The sequence below is a fragment of the Marmota flaviventris genome, chromosome 3, assembly GCF_047511675.1.
Source record: "Marmota flaviventris isolate mMarFla1 chromosome 3, mMarFla1.hap1, whole genome shotgun sequence".
In the NCBI taxonomy this organism is placed as follows: Eukaryota; Metazoa; Chordata; class Mammalia; order Rodentia; family Sciuridae; genus Marmota; species Marmota flaviventris.
In genome coordinates this window covers 151,086,268-151,104,885 of record NC_092500.1, presented here as the reverse complement: position 1 = coordinate 151,104,885, position 18,618 = coordinate 151,086,268, and the positions used below count along the sequence as shown (strand labels likewise).

The window sequence follows — 18,618 nt, the reverse complement described above, 5'->3', positions numbered from 1 at the left end:
TCCTAAATTTTAATTGGAGGTCTGTGGTATTATTCTACATAAATCACAGCCTCAATTTCCATCTGTGCAATCTTGATGTCTGACAAGTGAGAATTTGGAGCAAAAAACACTAAAAAATGGATATTTTATAATGCTTAAGATTAGCATTCATGATGAACATGTCACAGTTCCTAATATTCGCTTACCAAATATTTAATAAATTTTATAAAGCAGACACTGTAGGAAATGCAACAAACAGACAAAAACACATTAATACTGGAGAGTTTAGCAATCCTTTCAATCCAAGAAAATCAAGATTATAAAAAACTACTAAGGATATGAATGACGTGAATAACATAATAAGGCAGACCTCATATATAAATATATTTGGGTATATATACATATATCAAACTCTGTGTACTATTAATAGAAAATGTATCATCTTCCAAATGTACCCTAAATACAGTAACTGAATACTCTTATTAAGGGTTTTTCTTTTCATCATTTCATTTACCTGATGTTAACCAAGGTCCCAAAATATTAAATGAAAAATTTCAGAAATAAACAATTCATAAGTTTTTAAATTGCACACCATTCTGTGCAGCATGGGATGAAATTTTACGCTATTCCCTTCCTTCTTGCCCAAGACATGAACCATCTTTCACCTAGTTATACACACTGTGTACACTACCCACTCCTTAGTCACTTACTAGCCATCTTGGTTATCAGACACTAGTGCTGGTGTTCGAATAGCCCTTATTTTACTTAATAATGGTCCCAAAGCACAAAAGAAGTGATACTGGAAATTCAGACATGCCAAAGAGCAGCTGTAAAGTGCTTTAAGTAAAAGGGACAAGTAAAAGAAGATACCTTGAGAAAGACTACATCCATATAACTTTTATTGCAATATTGTTATTATTGTTCTATTTTATTATTAATTATTGTTGTTAATCCCTTACTGTTCCCAATTTATAAATTCAACTTAACCATAAATATATGTACAGAAAAACACAGAGCATATATGGGGTCTGCTACTATCTCTGGTTTTGGCCATCCATGCAGAGGTCTTGGACTATACCCTCTATGGACAAGAAGGGGAACCACTGTATTCACAAAGGAACTTTTTTAGGGTACAAGAAGACCCTGATAATCCAAAGAACAGAAATACTACAAATAGCTTTCTCTGCCTAAATTAATCACATTAATTTAAAACAATCAAAAGGAAATCCTGCAAACCCCCCCCCCCCCCCAACTAACTCTTAATCAAAGGAGAAATACAAAAGTTTAAGCACAACATATCAGAAGTTTTAGGATATAAGTAATGCAGTCATCAAAGCAGTAAAAATTTAAAAATATATTAACTAAATATCCCATACTCAATGCTAACAACCTAAGGAAAAATCAGATGTTAAATACAAAAATTAATCAGAAAACAAAGAACAGTAGAGTTAATTAGTAAACACAAAATTTAGTTCTTAGAAAAACAATTTTTTGGTAACTTGACAGCATTATCTTTCTATCCATAAATGTGGAATATTTCTTCCAATTTATTTAGTTTTGATTTATTTCACTGAAATTTTATAGTTTTCCTCATAAAGATTTTGTGTATATTTTGTCAGATTTATGCTTAAGTATTTCTTTATTGGTGGGGTGGTAATGTAAATGGTAATGTCTTTTTAATTTCAATTTTCAATGTATTCATTGCTTGTTCATTGTAATAGAAGAATGATAGATGTTTATTAACCTTGCATGGTGAAACCTTGTTATAATGGCTTATTAGTTCCAGGGGAAAAATTTACATACAATTAAAACAATATAAAAGGTTGAAAGCACACACATAATGAGAATTACAATCAACAGTCATTAAAACAAAAGAATAGCATCTCCTGGGAATTTCTATCAAAATTTTAAAGACAAGATGATCCAAATGCTAACTAAAATATTTTAGGACATGTAAATATAAGGAAAACTTGAAAATTCATTTTCTAATTTGAGTATATCACAAGGAACAATGAAAGACACATATCAATTCAACTATTAATATTGATGACAAATTTTAAAAAGAAAACAATTAGCAAAGAACATCCCAGAGCATATTGTTAGGGGACAGACAGATGAGGATGGTGGGAAAAAGATAAGAATAATTCTATGAAGTGGGACTGCTCTTCTGCCCACCACATGCATTCTTTGCTAAAAAGCAATTTACCTGCATCCCTGCCTGCAGATGAAATGCAGGCCTGAGATAATGTGGATGGGAGGAACCCAGAAGACTTTGGTGACCAGATCCTGAAACTCAAGGATATAAGAATAATTCCTTATAACCATAAAATCTGTAAGAATGTATGATTAAGAACCCAATTAGAACAGATCAAAATGGGTCAAAATGATCTACAGATGCAATGGCAGTGGGTACTTACGTCTGATGTCATCTTGCCAGTCAGTCGAAAGTCAAGAGATAGACCTGGTCAGGACTCTCTGGAAACTTCTCTTGGATCCCCCAAAAATTGGAGTGCAGGCGAGGCACATTGTCCCTCTCCTCTCTGAGAACCTGCTCTCTCCCTTGAGAGCATCCCCTTTGAAGGATATGGAAAATAATAAACCCCAGAGAGAAAAGGAAAACAATGGGCTCTGGGCTTTCACAATTTCCCATATCTACAAACTGTTTCCCTGACTGTCTAACGGACATATTCTGCTATGACTTAGTCTCACCCATATAGCCCTATAAAATTCAGACTCCTATTGTAACCAGTTGCCATTTTCCTCTTGAAAATATGCCCCTCTCTGCTTAATAAAGCATCCATGATCTGTTGAGGTCTATCTCCATTCCTTTTTCTTTCTCTTTCATTTGCTCTCACCCTGTCCCTATCCCTTCAATAAACTCACTCCTATTACTCTGAGACACAAGTCTGAAATCGTTCTGACTTGATAACAAGAATTGAGGTTTGAAGGGTGGTTCTTTGAGGTGCCTCAGTTTCCCGGAAGGCCTCAGCTCTGTAACAATATTACAGACTGATTCAAGTGGAGCCATTAATGCTTAATGGTTCAATGTATGAAATCTATTCATATAACCTGTCATATTAGAAGAGAAAAATTATGTGATTGCCTCCAGAGATACAGAAAATGCATTTGAAAATAATTCACTACTTGTTCACGTTTTAAGAATCCTAAAATAGGAATTAATGAATAGTTCCTTAATATCATCATGTGCTTCATATTACACAATGATATATGTGTACACACCTTTCCATCTCAGAACTAGAGTTTCCCCTGTTGGAGAAATGAAACTTCTCCTCTTAAATCAAGAACAAGACAAAGATAACAGTCATCTTCATTATTATTAAGCAGTGTGTTGGAAACAATGACCACTGAAATTAACAAAACAATAAAAAGTATAATAATTGAAAAGAAAAGGGCAAAATTATGTCTAATGTAGATGATATGATTAAATAGCCAGAAAATCAAGAGATACATTTGGGAAAATACAATAGAATAAGATAATTTCTTATTCCATTCTGCTCCTGTTTTTTTGGTTAACTTCTATGTATTTTTGGCTTTTCTGACACAGACTGAAAATGAGGTGGGGGCATGGTTGGGGGTAGGCTCTGAACTGAGAGTAACTTCCTCTGGTAGAGAAAAGGAAACAAAAGCACTACAACCCCCATCTTGACAGGTACCAAAGAAGCACAGAATGGAGACTGTCCCCTTAAACCTGTCTAACACAGGATTATTAGGCATATATACATTTCCTGCCTTTGTTTCTTTTTTCTTCTTACTGTTGTCCCTCCTCCCCTGCTTCTTCTTTAAAAGTTCTCAATTTCATGGATTTCAAATGTGGAATATTTTTAAACAGTTTTCTTGTTTCTTCAAAGCTGAGTCTGAATAAAACCTATTTTCCTACCAATTTGACTCTGAATATATCATGGAGCAGTTAGCATTGTGGCCTACCCCATTCCTCCACAGGTGGTATCAGAGTCATTCTGTAACACTCTCAGTTTACTAAAGTTCAAAACTGTGGTGTCATAACAATACTATTAATCCCACTTGTGCTTTCACAATCTGCTTTTATTTTATATTTTGCCAAGAGAACTCTTATCTAAGCAGTTGCTAAGTCATGTACATTTTGTCTTTGAAATGTCCATTCCAGCAATCATCTTTTTTTTCTGTTCCATTGCCAACACTCTCAATTGTTTACCCTTCTCATATATCTTATCAATGGCTGGCTGCCTACTTGCTTGGTGAGGCTACTCTTGTTTAATATGTAAATTCCTTGATATAAAGTCCCAACTTCATGACCTGTTTTTCTAGAGTGGGCCCTTATTTTAGGTTTCCAGATATACTTCTGCCTAATCTTTTAATGGCACATTGTTTAGCTGGACCAGACTAATGGGTGTTTCTTATATGCCTGTACTTGCAACGCAGTATATTTTGGAATGTTCATCCTAAACATTACCATTTGTAACAAGCATCCTTTCTCTAAGTTACTCTATAAGAATAATAATGTGTGTTAATGTTTAGGCATTGTGTTAAATATTTAGTATATATTGTTTTGTCCTATATCCACAGATGTGGCCAAGTGCAGTGGTGCATTCCTGTAACCCACTTAAGAGGCTGAGTTAGGAAGATCCAGTTTGAGCTGCATCAGAAACTTAGGGAGACCCTGTCTCAAAAAAAAAAAAAAAAAAAAAAAAGGACTGGGGATATAGCTCAGGGGTAAGTGCTTTATTTAATTATTTTATTATTTAAGCTATGTGAGGTAAAAAATGATATTAACACATATCTCTTTATCACTTGCACCACAGTTGCCATTCAATAGACATTTGCTATATTGAATAAAGCGTGACTGCCTGAAAGATAAAAATTAATGTTAGAAACTCAACCAAGGATCTCTCCATTTATAGTGAATATGTTTTTCATTTCTTAGCAGTATTCCATTTGAGCAGGGGCTTTGCCTTATTACTGCTGTATTCTCAAGGCTTGGAACTGTTCCTGGCACATGCTAGGCAATTACTAACAATTCTACTTGTATGGCTGTAGGAAAATTAACTGGTAATGAATGATGCAAAGAAGCAAAGGCTCAACAACAGACAACATAAGCCAGGATCAGGTTTAGATCATGTTTTTGGTGTATACCTATCATATTCTATAAAAGGTTTTCTTAACTATTTATGGTTCATGGTTGCAAATTGAAAAAAATTAATTATCCTCTGAATCTCATTTTTATAATTGCAAGTTCCTTGCTGTGAAGGGAGCAAAAGTATTGGTAGATAGTATATTCAAGGTCAAGAATTGTCCCAGTCTGAACCCTAAACCCCTTAAAGTATTGGAAATGTGATAAATCAATCCGTTACTTATTATTAACTTTACGTTCTTACAGATTATGGCAATTCCATAGCTATTATTTCCTTGAGCCCAAGCCTAGAAAGGTTACCTTTCAGTAATCAGAAATTTCTATGTTAAAATGCAAATATTTAAAACTGGTATCACGAACCCTTAGCTTTTAAAACAGCTTTAGCAGTCTGTAGAAACAAAACATTAACAAGAATTGGACCAAGGTTGAAGGTGGAAAGCAAAGGAGCGCAAAGACGGTGTACATGTGACTGCTTTAAGGGACCTGGGCAGCCTCCCTCCAGAACCTCCCAAAAGGCTTAAGTCCTAACTTTGACCAGCTTTGATAGAGCGGGGAGAGGACCAAGCGTTTTGTGCAGACCTGCTTCCAAACACGACACATAAGAACAGACTCCAAACCATCTTGGCTTGCTGCTGTTTTTAACTTAAAATGAATGGCACTGAAACAACCAAGAAGCCTCAGTCCCAAACCACCTGACACAAGAATCGAGAAAAGAGGGTGGGCTATTTCCTCCGTAGAACTAAAGAAGGGAACTGACAACTGGAGGAGGCGGGTCTGATTTGGGACCCCGCCCTCTCCCTGCTCATCTCTGATTGGTGGCAGCGTTTGGAGGGGCGGTTTCACAGACCAGGCGCTCCTTATGGCGCGGTCCCTCCCGCGCGGTGGGTGTGTCGCGGTGGGCGGGTGCGCGCGCGCTCGCGTCGGAGGACCGGAAAGGAGGCGGGGCCGCGGCTGCGCGCGCTCCCGGAACGTGCGCACCGCAGGCGGCGCGGATCGCAGGTCCGCTGCCGGAACCGGACCCCGGGTGCCTGTGTGGCGACAGGGCTCGTGAGAGAAGGTCGCGATGAACACGGTGCTGTCACGGGCGAACTCCTTGTTCGCCTTCTCGCTGAGCGTGATGGCGGCGCTCACCTTCGGCTGCTTCATCACCACCGCCTTCAAAGACAGGAGTGTCCCGGTGCGGCTGCACGTCTCGCGGATCATGCTGTGAGTGCGGCAGAGGCTAGGGCTAATGGGGCAGGGCACCTGGACCCGGCCTGGCGGGGGTCGAAGCCGGGCCGAGGAGCGGGAGACGCCGGGAGGACTCCCGCGTCGTCCCCAGGGTCCCCTCCGGAGCAGCCATTCACCCCTAAGGCAGATGTCCGGGGCGGACTTGCGGGCTCCCCCGGTTTTCCCGGCTTCCCCTCGAAACTCGCCCCCCTCCGTCGTAAATTCCCGGGCTTGCTCTTAAATTTTAATTTTGAGTTGCTCGGGTCGGTGCCTCCGCTTCCTTCCTGTTCCTCACTTCCCTCACCCACGCCTGGCCAATGAGGGAGCAACACAACAGCAAACCCGCGCCGCCGCCCGGGCCGCCGCCTCCCGCGCGTCCCGGGGCCGGTGGGTCTTCACACGCCCAGAGGTGCTGCCGCCGCGCGCGGGTCGGCGTCGGGCCTGGCTCCGTAGCTCCGTTACGCTTGGGGCTGAAGCAACTTGCAGGACGGCTTTCGTGCCATCTATAACCGGAGTTTGTCCTGTTTGACATTCCCTTTGCAATTTTTGTCTTTCCACCTTCAGAATGCAATAAATACTTGGAGCAGCTTGGAAGTTAGGACCGAGGTTAAGATGCACTGATTCAGCCCATTCTTGTTTTTCTAATTTATTTGCATTTTTTTTAAGCAAAACTTTGCTTGAATAAATCTGCGAAGACGTCAAAAGTAGAATTTTGGAATCACAGTTGCATTTCTTTATTGCCTATTTTTTTTCTTTTGTATTTTTACTTTAAAATTCTCCACCACTTTTGTCTTTGATTTGTGACATTTTTGATCTTAATACTCAATTATTCTGTTCCATTTACTAACAAGATCTGTCTTCTTCTGCAGCCTTAGTTTAATTTCATTGTCAGAATCACAAGTCAGTCATCTAATAGTGATTCCTCCCCGCCCCCTCCCCTCCCTTTTTTTTTTTTTTTTTTGTTAGATACTGTTCTAAATTCACGTAGACCTGGGTTGGAAGTCAGCACTGCCATTAAGGTCTATGAGGGCTTAGAATGTGTTTGAAACATTGAATAAATGTTTGGTGTTGAGAAAGTTTCTTACTCTTCTGAACCTTAATTCCTTTTTATTCAAAATGAAGGCAATGCCTAATTGGTAGCCTTATGAAAATAATTTGAGGTAATTGTGAAAAATACAAAGTGGATTAGACATGTGGTAAAGCATTCAAGAAAGAGCAGCTGTTATTTTAGTTTTCCATATTGCCTTGTAGTCATATGTAATCTTAAATCTACCCATCCTCCTGCTGTCACCAGTATTTAAAGTCTTTTTTTTTTTTTTTTTAGCAGTTCTTATGTCTTCCCTTGAGTTTTCTTAGAGATTTCTTAAGGTATTTGAAAATAATTGAAGACCTTTTTTAAAATATTGAATTATAATGTTTACCCTGTTTTCACACTAAAGATTTCTCTGTTTTTTACTTGTTTCTTTGTGGAATTGCTGTTCCACCTCTATACCAACTAGATCTTTAAATTATTATGTGAATAGTGTATGCCTTTATTATAAAGGATGGTAAAACTTTTATCTTTACTTCTAGAAAAAATGTAGAAGACTTCACTGGACCAAGAGAAAGAAGTGATCTGGGATTCATTACATTTGATATAACTGCTGATATCCTTTAAGGAAATATTTATTTTCTTTTTCTGTAGTTTTGTAATGAGAAATATGTTGCTTAGAGATTTGGGGGACAGTGAGTACCACCTAGTTGAATCAACCAAACTTTGGAAGAAATCCTGTCACATATATTTTCATCAGCTAAATAGTTTTAATACTTGTTCATACTTAGAGAAAACTGTAGATTCATGAGTTAGTTGTGTGTATGTAATTTTAAATTCTTCCTTAAAGTGATTGCAATCTATGCATGAATCTCTTTGTGAAAAAAATTAATAAAATTAGATCATTTGAATTAAAGAAGGAAAAATGTTATCAGAGCTCAGTCTGCCTGAAATATTTCATGTACAGTCTCAAAGAATCACTATCTTATGATAGAGGAGAGAAACATGTTTAAAAAGTGAATTACATTTGTCATGGTTCAAATGGCTGTTATTGAAATGAATGTTTTAAATCATGTTAACATTTTGTTATTGTAGTTCTTGTTATAAGTACTCATAGAACAGTCAAAGAAATCTTAATGAAAAGAATGACTTTAAGGGGATGGTTTAATTATTTTCTCCTTATCCTGAGTTTCCATCTCTTAACAACTCTGGTCATTTTGGCCACTTTAGTCTTATTTAGGCTTATATGTAAATATATTGGCAATGTTGTTCTCTGCCATTTCTGACCTGATCCTATCTGCCTTTCTAAGACCCATGATTTAAAATGGTCATGGAGATTGAACAGTCTGAACTTGTGTAGAGCAACTATCTGAACAATTGAAGCAGATAATATGCCTGGGGAATTTTTCTTCGGTTCCTACTATCTTGGAATACCTTTTAATTTTTTAGAAATTACTGAATTTATAAGTAGACTAGGAATTCGTTCTAAAGGAACCTTTTTAGGAAGTAGAATGTGCCATCAGGCAAGTCTTACCCTAAACTTTGTGTGCTTTTAAGTCTTGACATCATTTAAAAAAAATCTATACAAGCAGTGTAGATCTAGTATGAAAGTAGTCATTTTGTGTATCTGGAGAATAACAGTGAAATTTCCTGATATCTTCACTATATGTTACCAATCTCACTGTTTATAGTTTATTTGGGTTTTCTTAATGCTGAAAATACTTGAAATTGTAGCTGTTATTGTAAAGAACTGTCCTAGACTTCTCAATTGCAAACAAGTGATTCTTAGTGGCTACACATAATTAAAAGTAGAATGTAACAAACCTGTTGCTATAAATATATAAATATACATAATAAAATGACAGTTTACGTATGATATTTAATAAAATACAAATGTAAAACTCTGCTCATGTGGAGGTACCAGTATGTAGTTTAACTCTAGTTGAAAGTGTACCTCCTTCCCCCAGGCTGAATGGTACCTAGTTAGCATTCATTTGCTTCTTACCAAAGCACTTTGTGTAGACATTTTGATTTCTATGGACACGTAACAAAAGGAACATACATTTTTACTGTACTTGGCTAATAACTTGAACTTAGTTCATGTTTGCATATTGTTAAATAGTGGTGATTTGGTTATACTTTAGAGCTCTAGTATTTCATGAATATCCATGAAATAATAATTCATCTTTCTTTTGGACATAGTGGGTTAATATTAGAAATCTAAATTTTGGATTTTTTGTTATTTTCTTGTTAATCAAGGTATCTTAGCTGGTAATACTTGCAGGAGTAGGGAGCATGCTGACCTTACATTCTTTTAGGAATGGGTTGGATTTTATAAAATATTTATCCTCTGTATTATTAAATTAGTGACTCAGTATGTTTCTGGACCACCTCTCCTTTTTTTCTATTTTAGTGTTAGTATTGCTGTGGAAAATTAATTGAAGATAACAAAGATCTTTTAAAAGCTGTGTGCTGCCTTCTGTCTTGTATATTCCTTAATTTGTTTACATTTAGAGAATATATTTGATTGGAACGTTAAGCAGTTATTTCTTTATTTATCAGCAGAATATTCAACAAAAAATAATGTAAGTGTATGTATTTAAGCATTTTTTAAAAATTTTTTTTTAGTTGTTGATGTACCTTTATTTTTTTCATTTCTGTGTGGTGCTGAGAATTGAACCCAGTTCCTCACATGTGCTAGGCAAGCGCTCTACCACTGAGCTACAACCCCAGCAATTAAAGCATATTTTAATAGTTACTTAAAACCTTATTCTTTATGCACAACAAATAGAGATGTTCATATATTAAAAATATCTGACCTGCATAGCTTAGTAAACACTCACAACCATATGGAGAGGTGACTCTGCTAAGAACATTTTCTCTCTCTGGTAGCCTCTCTTTTTTTTTTTTTTCTGTATGTACTGTAGCTCCTTAGCATTGTGGCTTCCAGAATGGTGTGTATGCACAGTAATTGATAGGTATATAAGGGATATTAGAGTTTCTGTTATGTATTTCCCAATTAAAATTAAAAGAAAAATTTAAGCTGTATTAATAGTTGCTTTGCAAACTCACATTAATACTTATTCAGTCCTTATCAGATGGTCACATGCCATGGAAATATTCTGGAGGAAGAGAAGGAATTCTCAGTGCCCAGAGGTTGACCGTACTACCTAATATATTCATTTATTCACTTTTAGCATTTTACAAAATATTGTAGTATATAGGGGATTGTATTATCAAGTTCTAAATAATTGCTATTAAATAGAAAAATAGCTAAAAAAAAAAAAGTCCTGCAAAGAAAAGAAAGATTGAAGATAACGCTGATGTTCCAACACATTAACAATAGGAAAATGGTAGATCCCATATGTCTGTTCTTTAAATCATGTTAAAGGATTAAAACAAAACAAAAAAAAAACCCCAAAACACCTAAGTAAACTAATTAAAAGAGGAGAGAATTCCATTAGTTAAGATTATTTGAAATGAAAATTTGCATTAACTGTCAATGATAAATAGTACATGTATATTATATACATAATAAATAAAGGGCATGGCTTAGTTTATGCTCAAAGTAATTTATGATCAAAAACTCTTGTAGACTATTTCTAGTGGTAAGATGAGAAATGGTGGTGCTTAACTCTGAATTACGTATGAAATGAGGAAGTACTAGTGCTGCTCAGCTATATGTTTTTTAAGCTGAATGTTCTTTTATCCACAGTTGAGAATAGAAAGCTACTTGACAACATAAATAAATCAACAGAATTTGAGGTCTGGTTAAAGCTTTCATTATGAAGATAGGTAATCAAAAGCTGTGAAGATTACTAAAAATTTTTGAATCATCTGAGATTATTTAAAAATGTATCCTTGTACCAAATATTTGTATTTTCTTTTTAAAAAATCTATGATAATGAGCTGCTTTGGTAGTGTTAATAAATCATATATCTTCAATTAATATCTCTGCTTATTGAGAACTGTTTTCCTTTGTTTTGGAATTGTATAAAATTCATCAATCTGAGTACTTGAAGTAGTCTTTATAGTTTATAATAAATTTTATAATTAAAACCTATCAGGGCTAGAGTTGTAGCCACAGTGGTTCAGTGGTAGAGCGCTTGCTTGGCATATGTGAGGCCCTGGGTTCAGTTCTCAGCACCACATAAATAAATAAAACAAAAGATCCATTGACAACTAAAACAACAACAATAACAACAACACAAAAACTATCATACTAGTAGATAAAACACATCAAAATGATTTATTTTGTGATTGAAGGTGATAAGTTTAGTCTGATTTAGCGCTCTGTTGCAGGTTAGGGTAGGCGTTAGGATATTTATATAGAATCTTGTTAAATCATCTTAGGTTCTATTTTTAGTATTGATACTGAAGGTATAAAGTAGTAGACTGAAAATATGTAAGCAAATATAGGAATTATAATGTTGGTTATATGTTGTTGAGTTTCTTTTTTTTTTTTTCTTGGTTCTAGGGATTGAACTCGGGTGATTTAACTTTTGAGCTACATCCCTAGCCCTTTTCTATTTTTTGAGACATCCTCTCGATAAGTTGCTTAGAGCCTCTCTGAGTTCAGGCTCATCTGGGACTTGTCCTCTTTGTCTCAACCCTTTGAGTTGCTGGGATTATAGGGACATTCCACTGCTCGTGTCTTAAGTATAGTGGTTTTTACAGGTTTTCATCAGTGTAGGCTAGAGATAGATTGTAGTTAAAGATTGGTCTGTGTTTTATTTGAACTGTATTTGTTTTCAAGGAAAATATACATTAATTAATCAGAATTTTTAGCACTTCAATTAATTATACACTTATTTTGAAAATAATAGGTGTTTCGTTAGGCTGTGGGACTATTGGGATGAAAAAGTTTTGATTCTTGTCCTTCAGCATCAACAAAATGTTAAACAGAAAAAGCTATTCCTGATAGAGTAGCAACTATACACAAACATTGACAGGTTTCAACAAATTGTTGAAATAACTGTAACCTTTATGATTAATGTACCAAAAATATATTTATAATCCTGGTTTACCCTAGCATAACTAGTAGGAAAATGCTAATTTGGAACTTCCCCAGCATCTCTGGGCCCTTTATTTTTTATTTTGAGACAAGGTCTTGTTAAGTTGCCAAAGCTGATCTTGAACTTGTTGTTGTCCCACCTTAGCCTCCCAAGTTGCTGGGATTACAGGCATGTGTCACCAAGTCCAACTATTTCTTCAGTCTTAATGATTTTTAATATTTTTAATATTAGAAAGAGGTTTTAAGATGTTGGTTTAAGCCCTGTTTTAGAAATAACTTCTCTGTATTTCTTTTCAGTTAAGGTAGTCATAACATATTGAGCATTCAGCCTCACTAGCTGATGGATGATAGCTTCCATGAGGACAAATTCCTTGATATTTAGTAGGAGTGACAAGTTTTTCTTTCCATTTTATACTCTTAATTTTTGTGGAACTTGGTTGTAATACATTGAAATAAAGTGGCTTTAAAGAATTATCTGATATCTAGAATTCTGCCATGATAAAAACAGTGATGCACATTTTATTGTAAAGGGGGAAAAGATGTTATGCATTCATTTCTTTGGTGTTTCCTTGATAATTTTAAGTTCTTGAAGATTCATCCATTTTCCTGACATCATCTCACGTTAACTTGGATTAGCTCACTGTGTTTTCCCAGTATCATCCAGGGTCTACTCTGAGATGGACAGTATTAGAAATTTCACAGAGAAAAGAGATTTAAAAGAATATTTCCTATGCAAGGATTCTAAGGATATTGCTTTTTGGAGAGCATATAGATATTGAACCTTTTAGTAAGGTCTGAGGGCCTTATATAATAGAGTTGACTGAGTAAAAGGAATGATTTCCTTAGGGAAATAATTTTTCTCTCCATGAAAAGTTTGTCCCCTTCTTTATATTATCTACTAGTACACATTTGGTATGCATCAAGATTTTAGCAAATCTGTCCAAGTTGGGTTCCTTCATATGTGAAATTATTTAATTATTAATACTTTTAAATGATAAGATGCTGTTTCTGATGAGTTACCTAATTAATTTTCATTTTAATGTAGGCTCTGAACCAGGTTGTCCTCTGGGACAAGATTGTTCTGAGAGGTGATAATCCGAAGCTGCTGTTGAAAGATATGAAAACAAAATATTTTTTCTTTGATGATGGAAATGGTCTCAAGTGAGCACTTTTTTATTTTTTAACATTTAGTAAAATGTGAAAGAGAAAGATGTAATGTGTTTTCATTTTAAAAAAATATTAGAGGGTAAAAAGGAAAATTGGGAGAGAGGTATTTATGTAGCTCTGAATGGAAGATTGGGAAGAAATATAAATTGGGATCTAAGATAAGTAATTTGTTCTCTTGCAGTTTGTAAAATGTAATGGTCCAAACTAATAAAGGCATACAGCTTCTACTCTTACGTGTACAGGGAGTATAGGATTACTTATATAAGGTAGCGCTATGATTGTCAAATTAAAGGTTTCCTTTCTAAACATGAATCAGAGAAACCTTAATGAGAAAGCAGTGCATTGGGTCTCGGAATTGATACTCAGGTTTCTAATATTGGTTCTCTTGGCTTTTCTAAACTTCTGTTGCTCATACAAAACGAGGGAATCAATGATTGACCTCTCAGGTCATTTTTGCTTCTTACACTTTCTGAGGTATTATCAGAAAGAATTTTAAAAGAATTTTAAAACCAGACCTACATATTTACAAATAAGAATTTCAGATCATAATACATTTTGATTTGCTCCAGTTTGTGAAACTAGATAATGACAGAATTAGGCTTCAAAGCATTGTCTTCTGATTCCTAGCACAGGTCTCATTTTATATTCACTGTGTTTCTTGCATGTAAGCTTTTTAGTTGTTATTAACTGCAGTTGTGAATAAGTTTAGATTTTTTTTTTTAAGGGATTCAATGTAATGTAATTCAAATGTAATGCTGGTGTCTTTTAGCATTGTCCTCAGATTTCAAGTGAGAAGAGAAAATAGTTCTGTTTACAGCTTAGAATTCCTGTTAGGAATAACTAGTTATAAAATATTTGACACCTCAGTGCTTGTTTTAAAATGTTTTTATTGAACTATAAGTGTTTCTGCTGACTTCTGTTTATTATATCTTTTTATAGGGGAAACAGGAATGTCACTTTGACCCTATCTTGGAACGTTGTACCAAATGCTGGAATTCTACCTCTTGTGACGGGATCAGGACATGTATCTGTCCCATTTCCAGATACATATGAAATAACGAAGAGTTATTAAATTATTCTGAATTTGAAACAACATATTTTTATACTTAATGAATTATATCTCATTTATCTTTTCCCTTGCACCTTCATTTGTTTTGGGTTGTTACTTTGTGGGTTTTTTTGGTTTGTTTTTGTTTTTGATGTAGAAGTAACATCAAAAGGCATATTTGAAGGGAAAGGTTAATAGCATACTCAAACTTAACCTTAAAAACAAAACAAAAACAAGGCTATCAGAGATAGCTATATCTCTGATATAAGAATAAGGCTGTAAGAATAAGGCAACAACATAATAAGAACTTGGTATATATTTGAAGTATTCCCTGTATTTCCATTATTCTTTATGGAATATAAAGTGAGCATGAAGGGTTGTTAAAACTTTCAGGTGCCTGTAGAGTTATAAGAACTCTGAATTTTATGCTTGGCATTCATGCAAGTTCACATTGGTTGTGACTTAGGTGTAGACATTTTCTCTCTTTTAGTGTATGTTAGATTACTGGAAAAATTAATATAGTTATTCGTTAGAAGCCTGGTTTACAAAAAAGCCAAAAGTGATAGAATTTTATTCCATTTGTTTTAGGATACCCATAATGTGTGTTTTTCTTAGATGACTAGCAGCTTTCTCCACTTAAATACTAAATACCTCTTCTATGTTGTAAATCATTCAAACTCATTTTTAAGTCTCAAGTCAACCAAATGTGTGTCTTTTAGTGCTATCTCTAAAAATGTTCCCTTGTGTATCTTTATATACTTTTTAGCATTGCCATTGAAAGTTGAAAATCTTTGCATGATTTATCCTTTGAGTTAAGTTTGTTCTTGTGAGCATGCCAAGTGCCACTAAGTGGTAATTATTTGCAATTATCCATAGGTTCAAATTTTAATAATTATTGGAATAGTAATAATATTTGGCAGTGTGCTTTTCCATTTACAAAGCACTCTTGTGTTTTATGTTAGCCTCAATAATCCAAGGAGGTAAGTAGTGCAAATGTTAGTTCTTTGCAGATCAAGAAACTGAAACTCAGAAGTTTATTGAATCGCTCCAAAGTTAAGTAGCAAGGAATGAAGTTAAAACTTGAGCTCACATCTCAAGGTACTCTTAAGCTTATCCTTTCTCTTACACCTCAGTTTACAGACTAATCAAATTTGACTTGTAATTGTCATTATGTTTTTTATTACTCCAGACACCCTTTGTATCACTGATGATTCCCATTATGTATGAAAGCGACTAATTTTCAAGTTGCCAACAACTTAACATAGTGGTAATATCTCATTTTCCACATAAATTCATTTTACTCACATTAAAAGTATAAAAAATGTAAATGTGTGAAAAAATAATGTAGAGATTAAATACATAATACATAATTGAGCATATGAGCATATTTAAGATGATTTATTTTTTCTGTAGAGGAGAAATAAACATCCTCAAAGGTAGCAATTGCAAATTATTATTAAAAGCAAGACCAAGCACTGTAGTACACTATCAGCAACAACCAAAAAGGGCTAATATTTTCTAAGAATAGTTTAAATTAAATAAAATTTGTTTTGTTTACCTAATGAAATACATCACTGTTTAGTTACATTCATTTTTGACAGCTATCATATGTGGTTCATATAAAAGCTGTACATATGAGTTTTTAAACCAGCAAAAAAGGTCAAAGTTATAATATGAATACTAGACTGGGTTTGACTCCCAGCTTTTTCATTAAACTTTTCAGGGTCTCAGTTTCTGTATCTGTAAAATGACAGAGTTGGAGTAGTTATATGGCGATTCTTCACACAAGTCTATAAAATTTGTTTTATCTGTTCAGCTAAGAGATTGAACAGAAAAGCACTTTAGTGATGTGAAGATGGGAAGATGGTTAAAAGGTTAGCACATAAGTCATACTGATCTGACTATTGCTGTTACACATTTTACACCTACAAAATTTAACTTTACTTACTTTATACAAATATTAGACATGTAAACTTAAAATCTGCAGAAGTAAAAAACTTATAAAAACTGGGAATGTTGTGATTAAATCAGGCTTGCTCAGTAAGCCTGAAATATTAACCAGACATGGATTCTAGTTTAATAGGTGTTATACCTTTGGGGTGAGTGGATCTATTACTCTAAAAGAGATTATTATTGAAATTGAGTTACGGTTTGTTCATTTGACAAGCCCCCTTTTTGGGAATTTGGTGAGGGAGAGAAATAGACCCCACCAGTACAATATGGATGAAGTTTTTCATTTTTACTGAACTAAGGGAAAATGCTCAGGATTAAGAATGCTTCAACATGGGAATAAGGAATCTGCATCTCAGGAACTCATTTTTGGGTGTGCTCAGCTTTATTAGTTTACCATAATTCTACTTTTTGAAAATTTGATTTGTGTTCAGTTTGATAACCATATCCTTGGTCTCAGTGTTTTAAAGAGGTCTCATCAAGTCTCTACAAAGACACAAGGCTTCAGACGTATAACGACCTAAGTATGACCAGAAATATCGGAGCTCGGAGATTATTCTGAGCAAAGAGAATAATAATTACTGGATACTTATTTAAAGTAATTACAGTTAGAAGTGAATTTAATTTTAAAATGTAGCACTCATCCTTTAGCAGTTTAACCTTGGAAAACTGGCTAAATCGGTGTTTTTTATTTCCATACTTGACTACCTTTAGTTTTTCTCTGCTGAAAGGAAAATTACAAAAAGCTTCAGAAATTCCTAAGGTTGTAATAGGAAATGGATTATTTTGAATTTCCTTTCCTGGACTTATTTTGTAGTTCTTTGGTGGATCTGGCCAGCCAATTAAAAGCTTTGGAGTTGGGGTGTCAAATTAACAGGTGTTACTTTATAATACTTTGAATTGACTTGTAATAGATTTATGGGGGAAAACTCCATAAGCTGTGAACATAAATCTATCCATTTCAAAAGCTTTCCTTGCTTTTAGCAGAGAGCCTGTGTACATTACATGAAACTGCCAATAGTTTAAAGGATTTATTTCAAAAAGTTGTTGCATGTTTTGATGCAATTTGGAAAATTGTTTACTTCAAAAACACAGATTCACAAGAAAAAAATCCATAAAAATGTGTTTCAGGATTTTCATAATTGCAATAAATATTCAGCATTTTTTCTAATGAAAATGAATTTTGTTTAAGAGTAAAAGTATGCATTTTGAAAAACTTTCAGATTTATGCTTTTTATGTGAAGCTGCTGAATTAAAAGTAAAAGGAAGAAACCAAGTCTAGTATGTTTTGGGGGGTGGGGTAGACGGGAGGCAGTTAATTACACCTAAATTATCTTCTCCAGGGACTGTATGCTCCTATACTAGACTGTAAGCCCTTTGAGGACAGGCTGTTGGATTTATCTTTGTACCTTCCCCAGCACCTAGCATAGTGCCTTGCACATGATAGGCACCCAATAAATATTGATAATGAAGCTATTGTGTTTCTGATATGGCCAAAATATGGGGACTGTCTGTAATTAACACCGTTTTCCTTTGTAACTGTTATTTTTTTTTTTCATTCTTGAGCTCCTCCTGACTTTAGATGAAACTATTCTTCCTCCTTGCTTTCAAGCTCATTTGACTATCCAACTTAGGTAAATGGTGCTCTTGCTCCAAGTACTCCGACCTATGTTGTCCCAGGCCTTTCATAAGGAAATAGATTTTATTTATTATTATTTTTATTTATATACTTTTGTTACCAGAGATTGAACCCAGGGGTGCTTAACATTTGAGAACATCAAACCCTTTTTAGTTTTGCGACAAGGTCTCCCTAAGTTGCTTAGGGCCTTGCTAAGTTGCTAAGGCTGGGTTTGAACTTGTGATCCTCATGCCTCAGCCTGATCATTGGAGACAGGTGTACACCACCACACCTGGTGGCAATATGCTATTTTTTAAAAATATATTTTTCTAACTGATGGACCTTTATTTTATTTATTTATTTGTTTATATGCGATGCTGAGAGTCAAACCCACCACTAAGCCACAACCCCAGCCCTGCAATATGCTGTTTTAAGCTAAGCTTCAAGTGCTGTTTCAATCCTTTTATATCATGAG

The 18,618-nt window shown here is 34.9% G+C and overlaps 1 protein-coding gene across 1 annotated transcript; it reads left to right on the top strand.

The window, feature by feature from the left end:
* The first annotated feature begins 6,043 nt into the window (after window positions 1–6,043).
* Window positions 6,044–17,997, top strand: Spcs3 (signal peptidase complex subunit 3). Its single transcript, XM_071610515.1, has 5 exons — window positions 6,044–6,313; window positions 7,889–7,964; window positions 9,857–9,931; window positions 13,406–13,521; window positions 14,467–17,997. The coding sequence occupies exons 1-5, from the start codon at window positions 6,171–6,173 to the stop codon at window positions 14,597–14,599; spliced, it is 543 nt and encodes a 180-aa protein (XP_071466616.1). The 5' UTR covers window positions 6,044–6,170; the 3' UTR covers window positions 14,600–17,997.
* The last annotated feature ends 621 nt before the right edge of the window (window positions 17,998–18,618 follow it).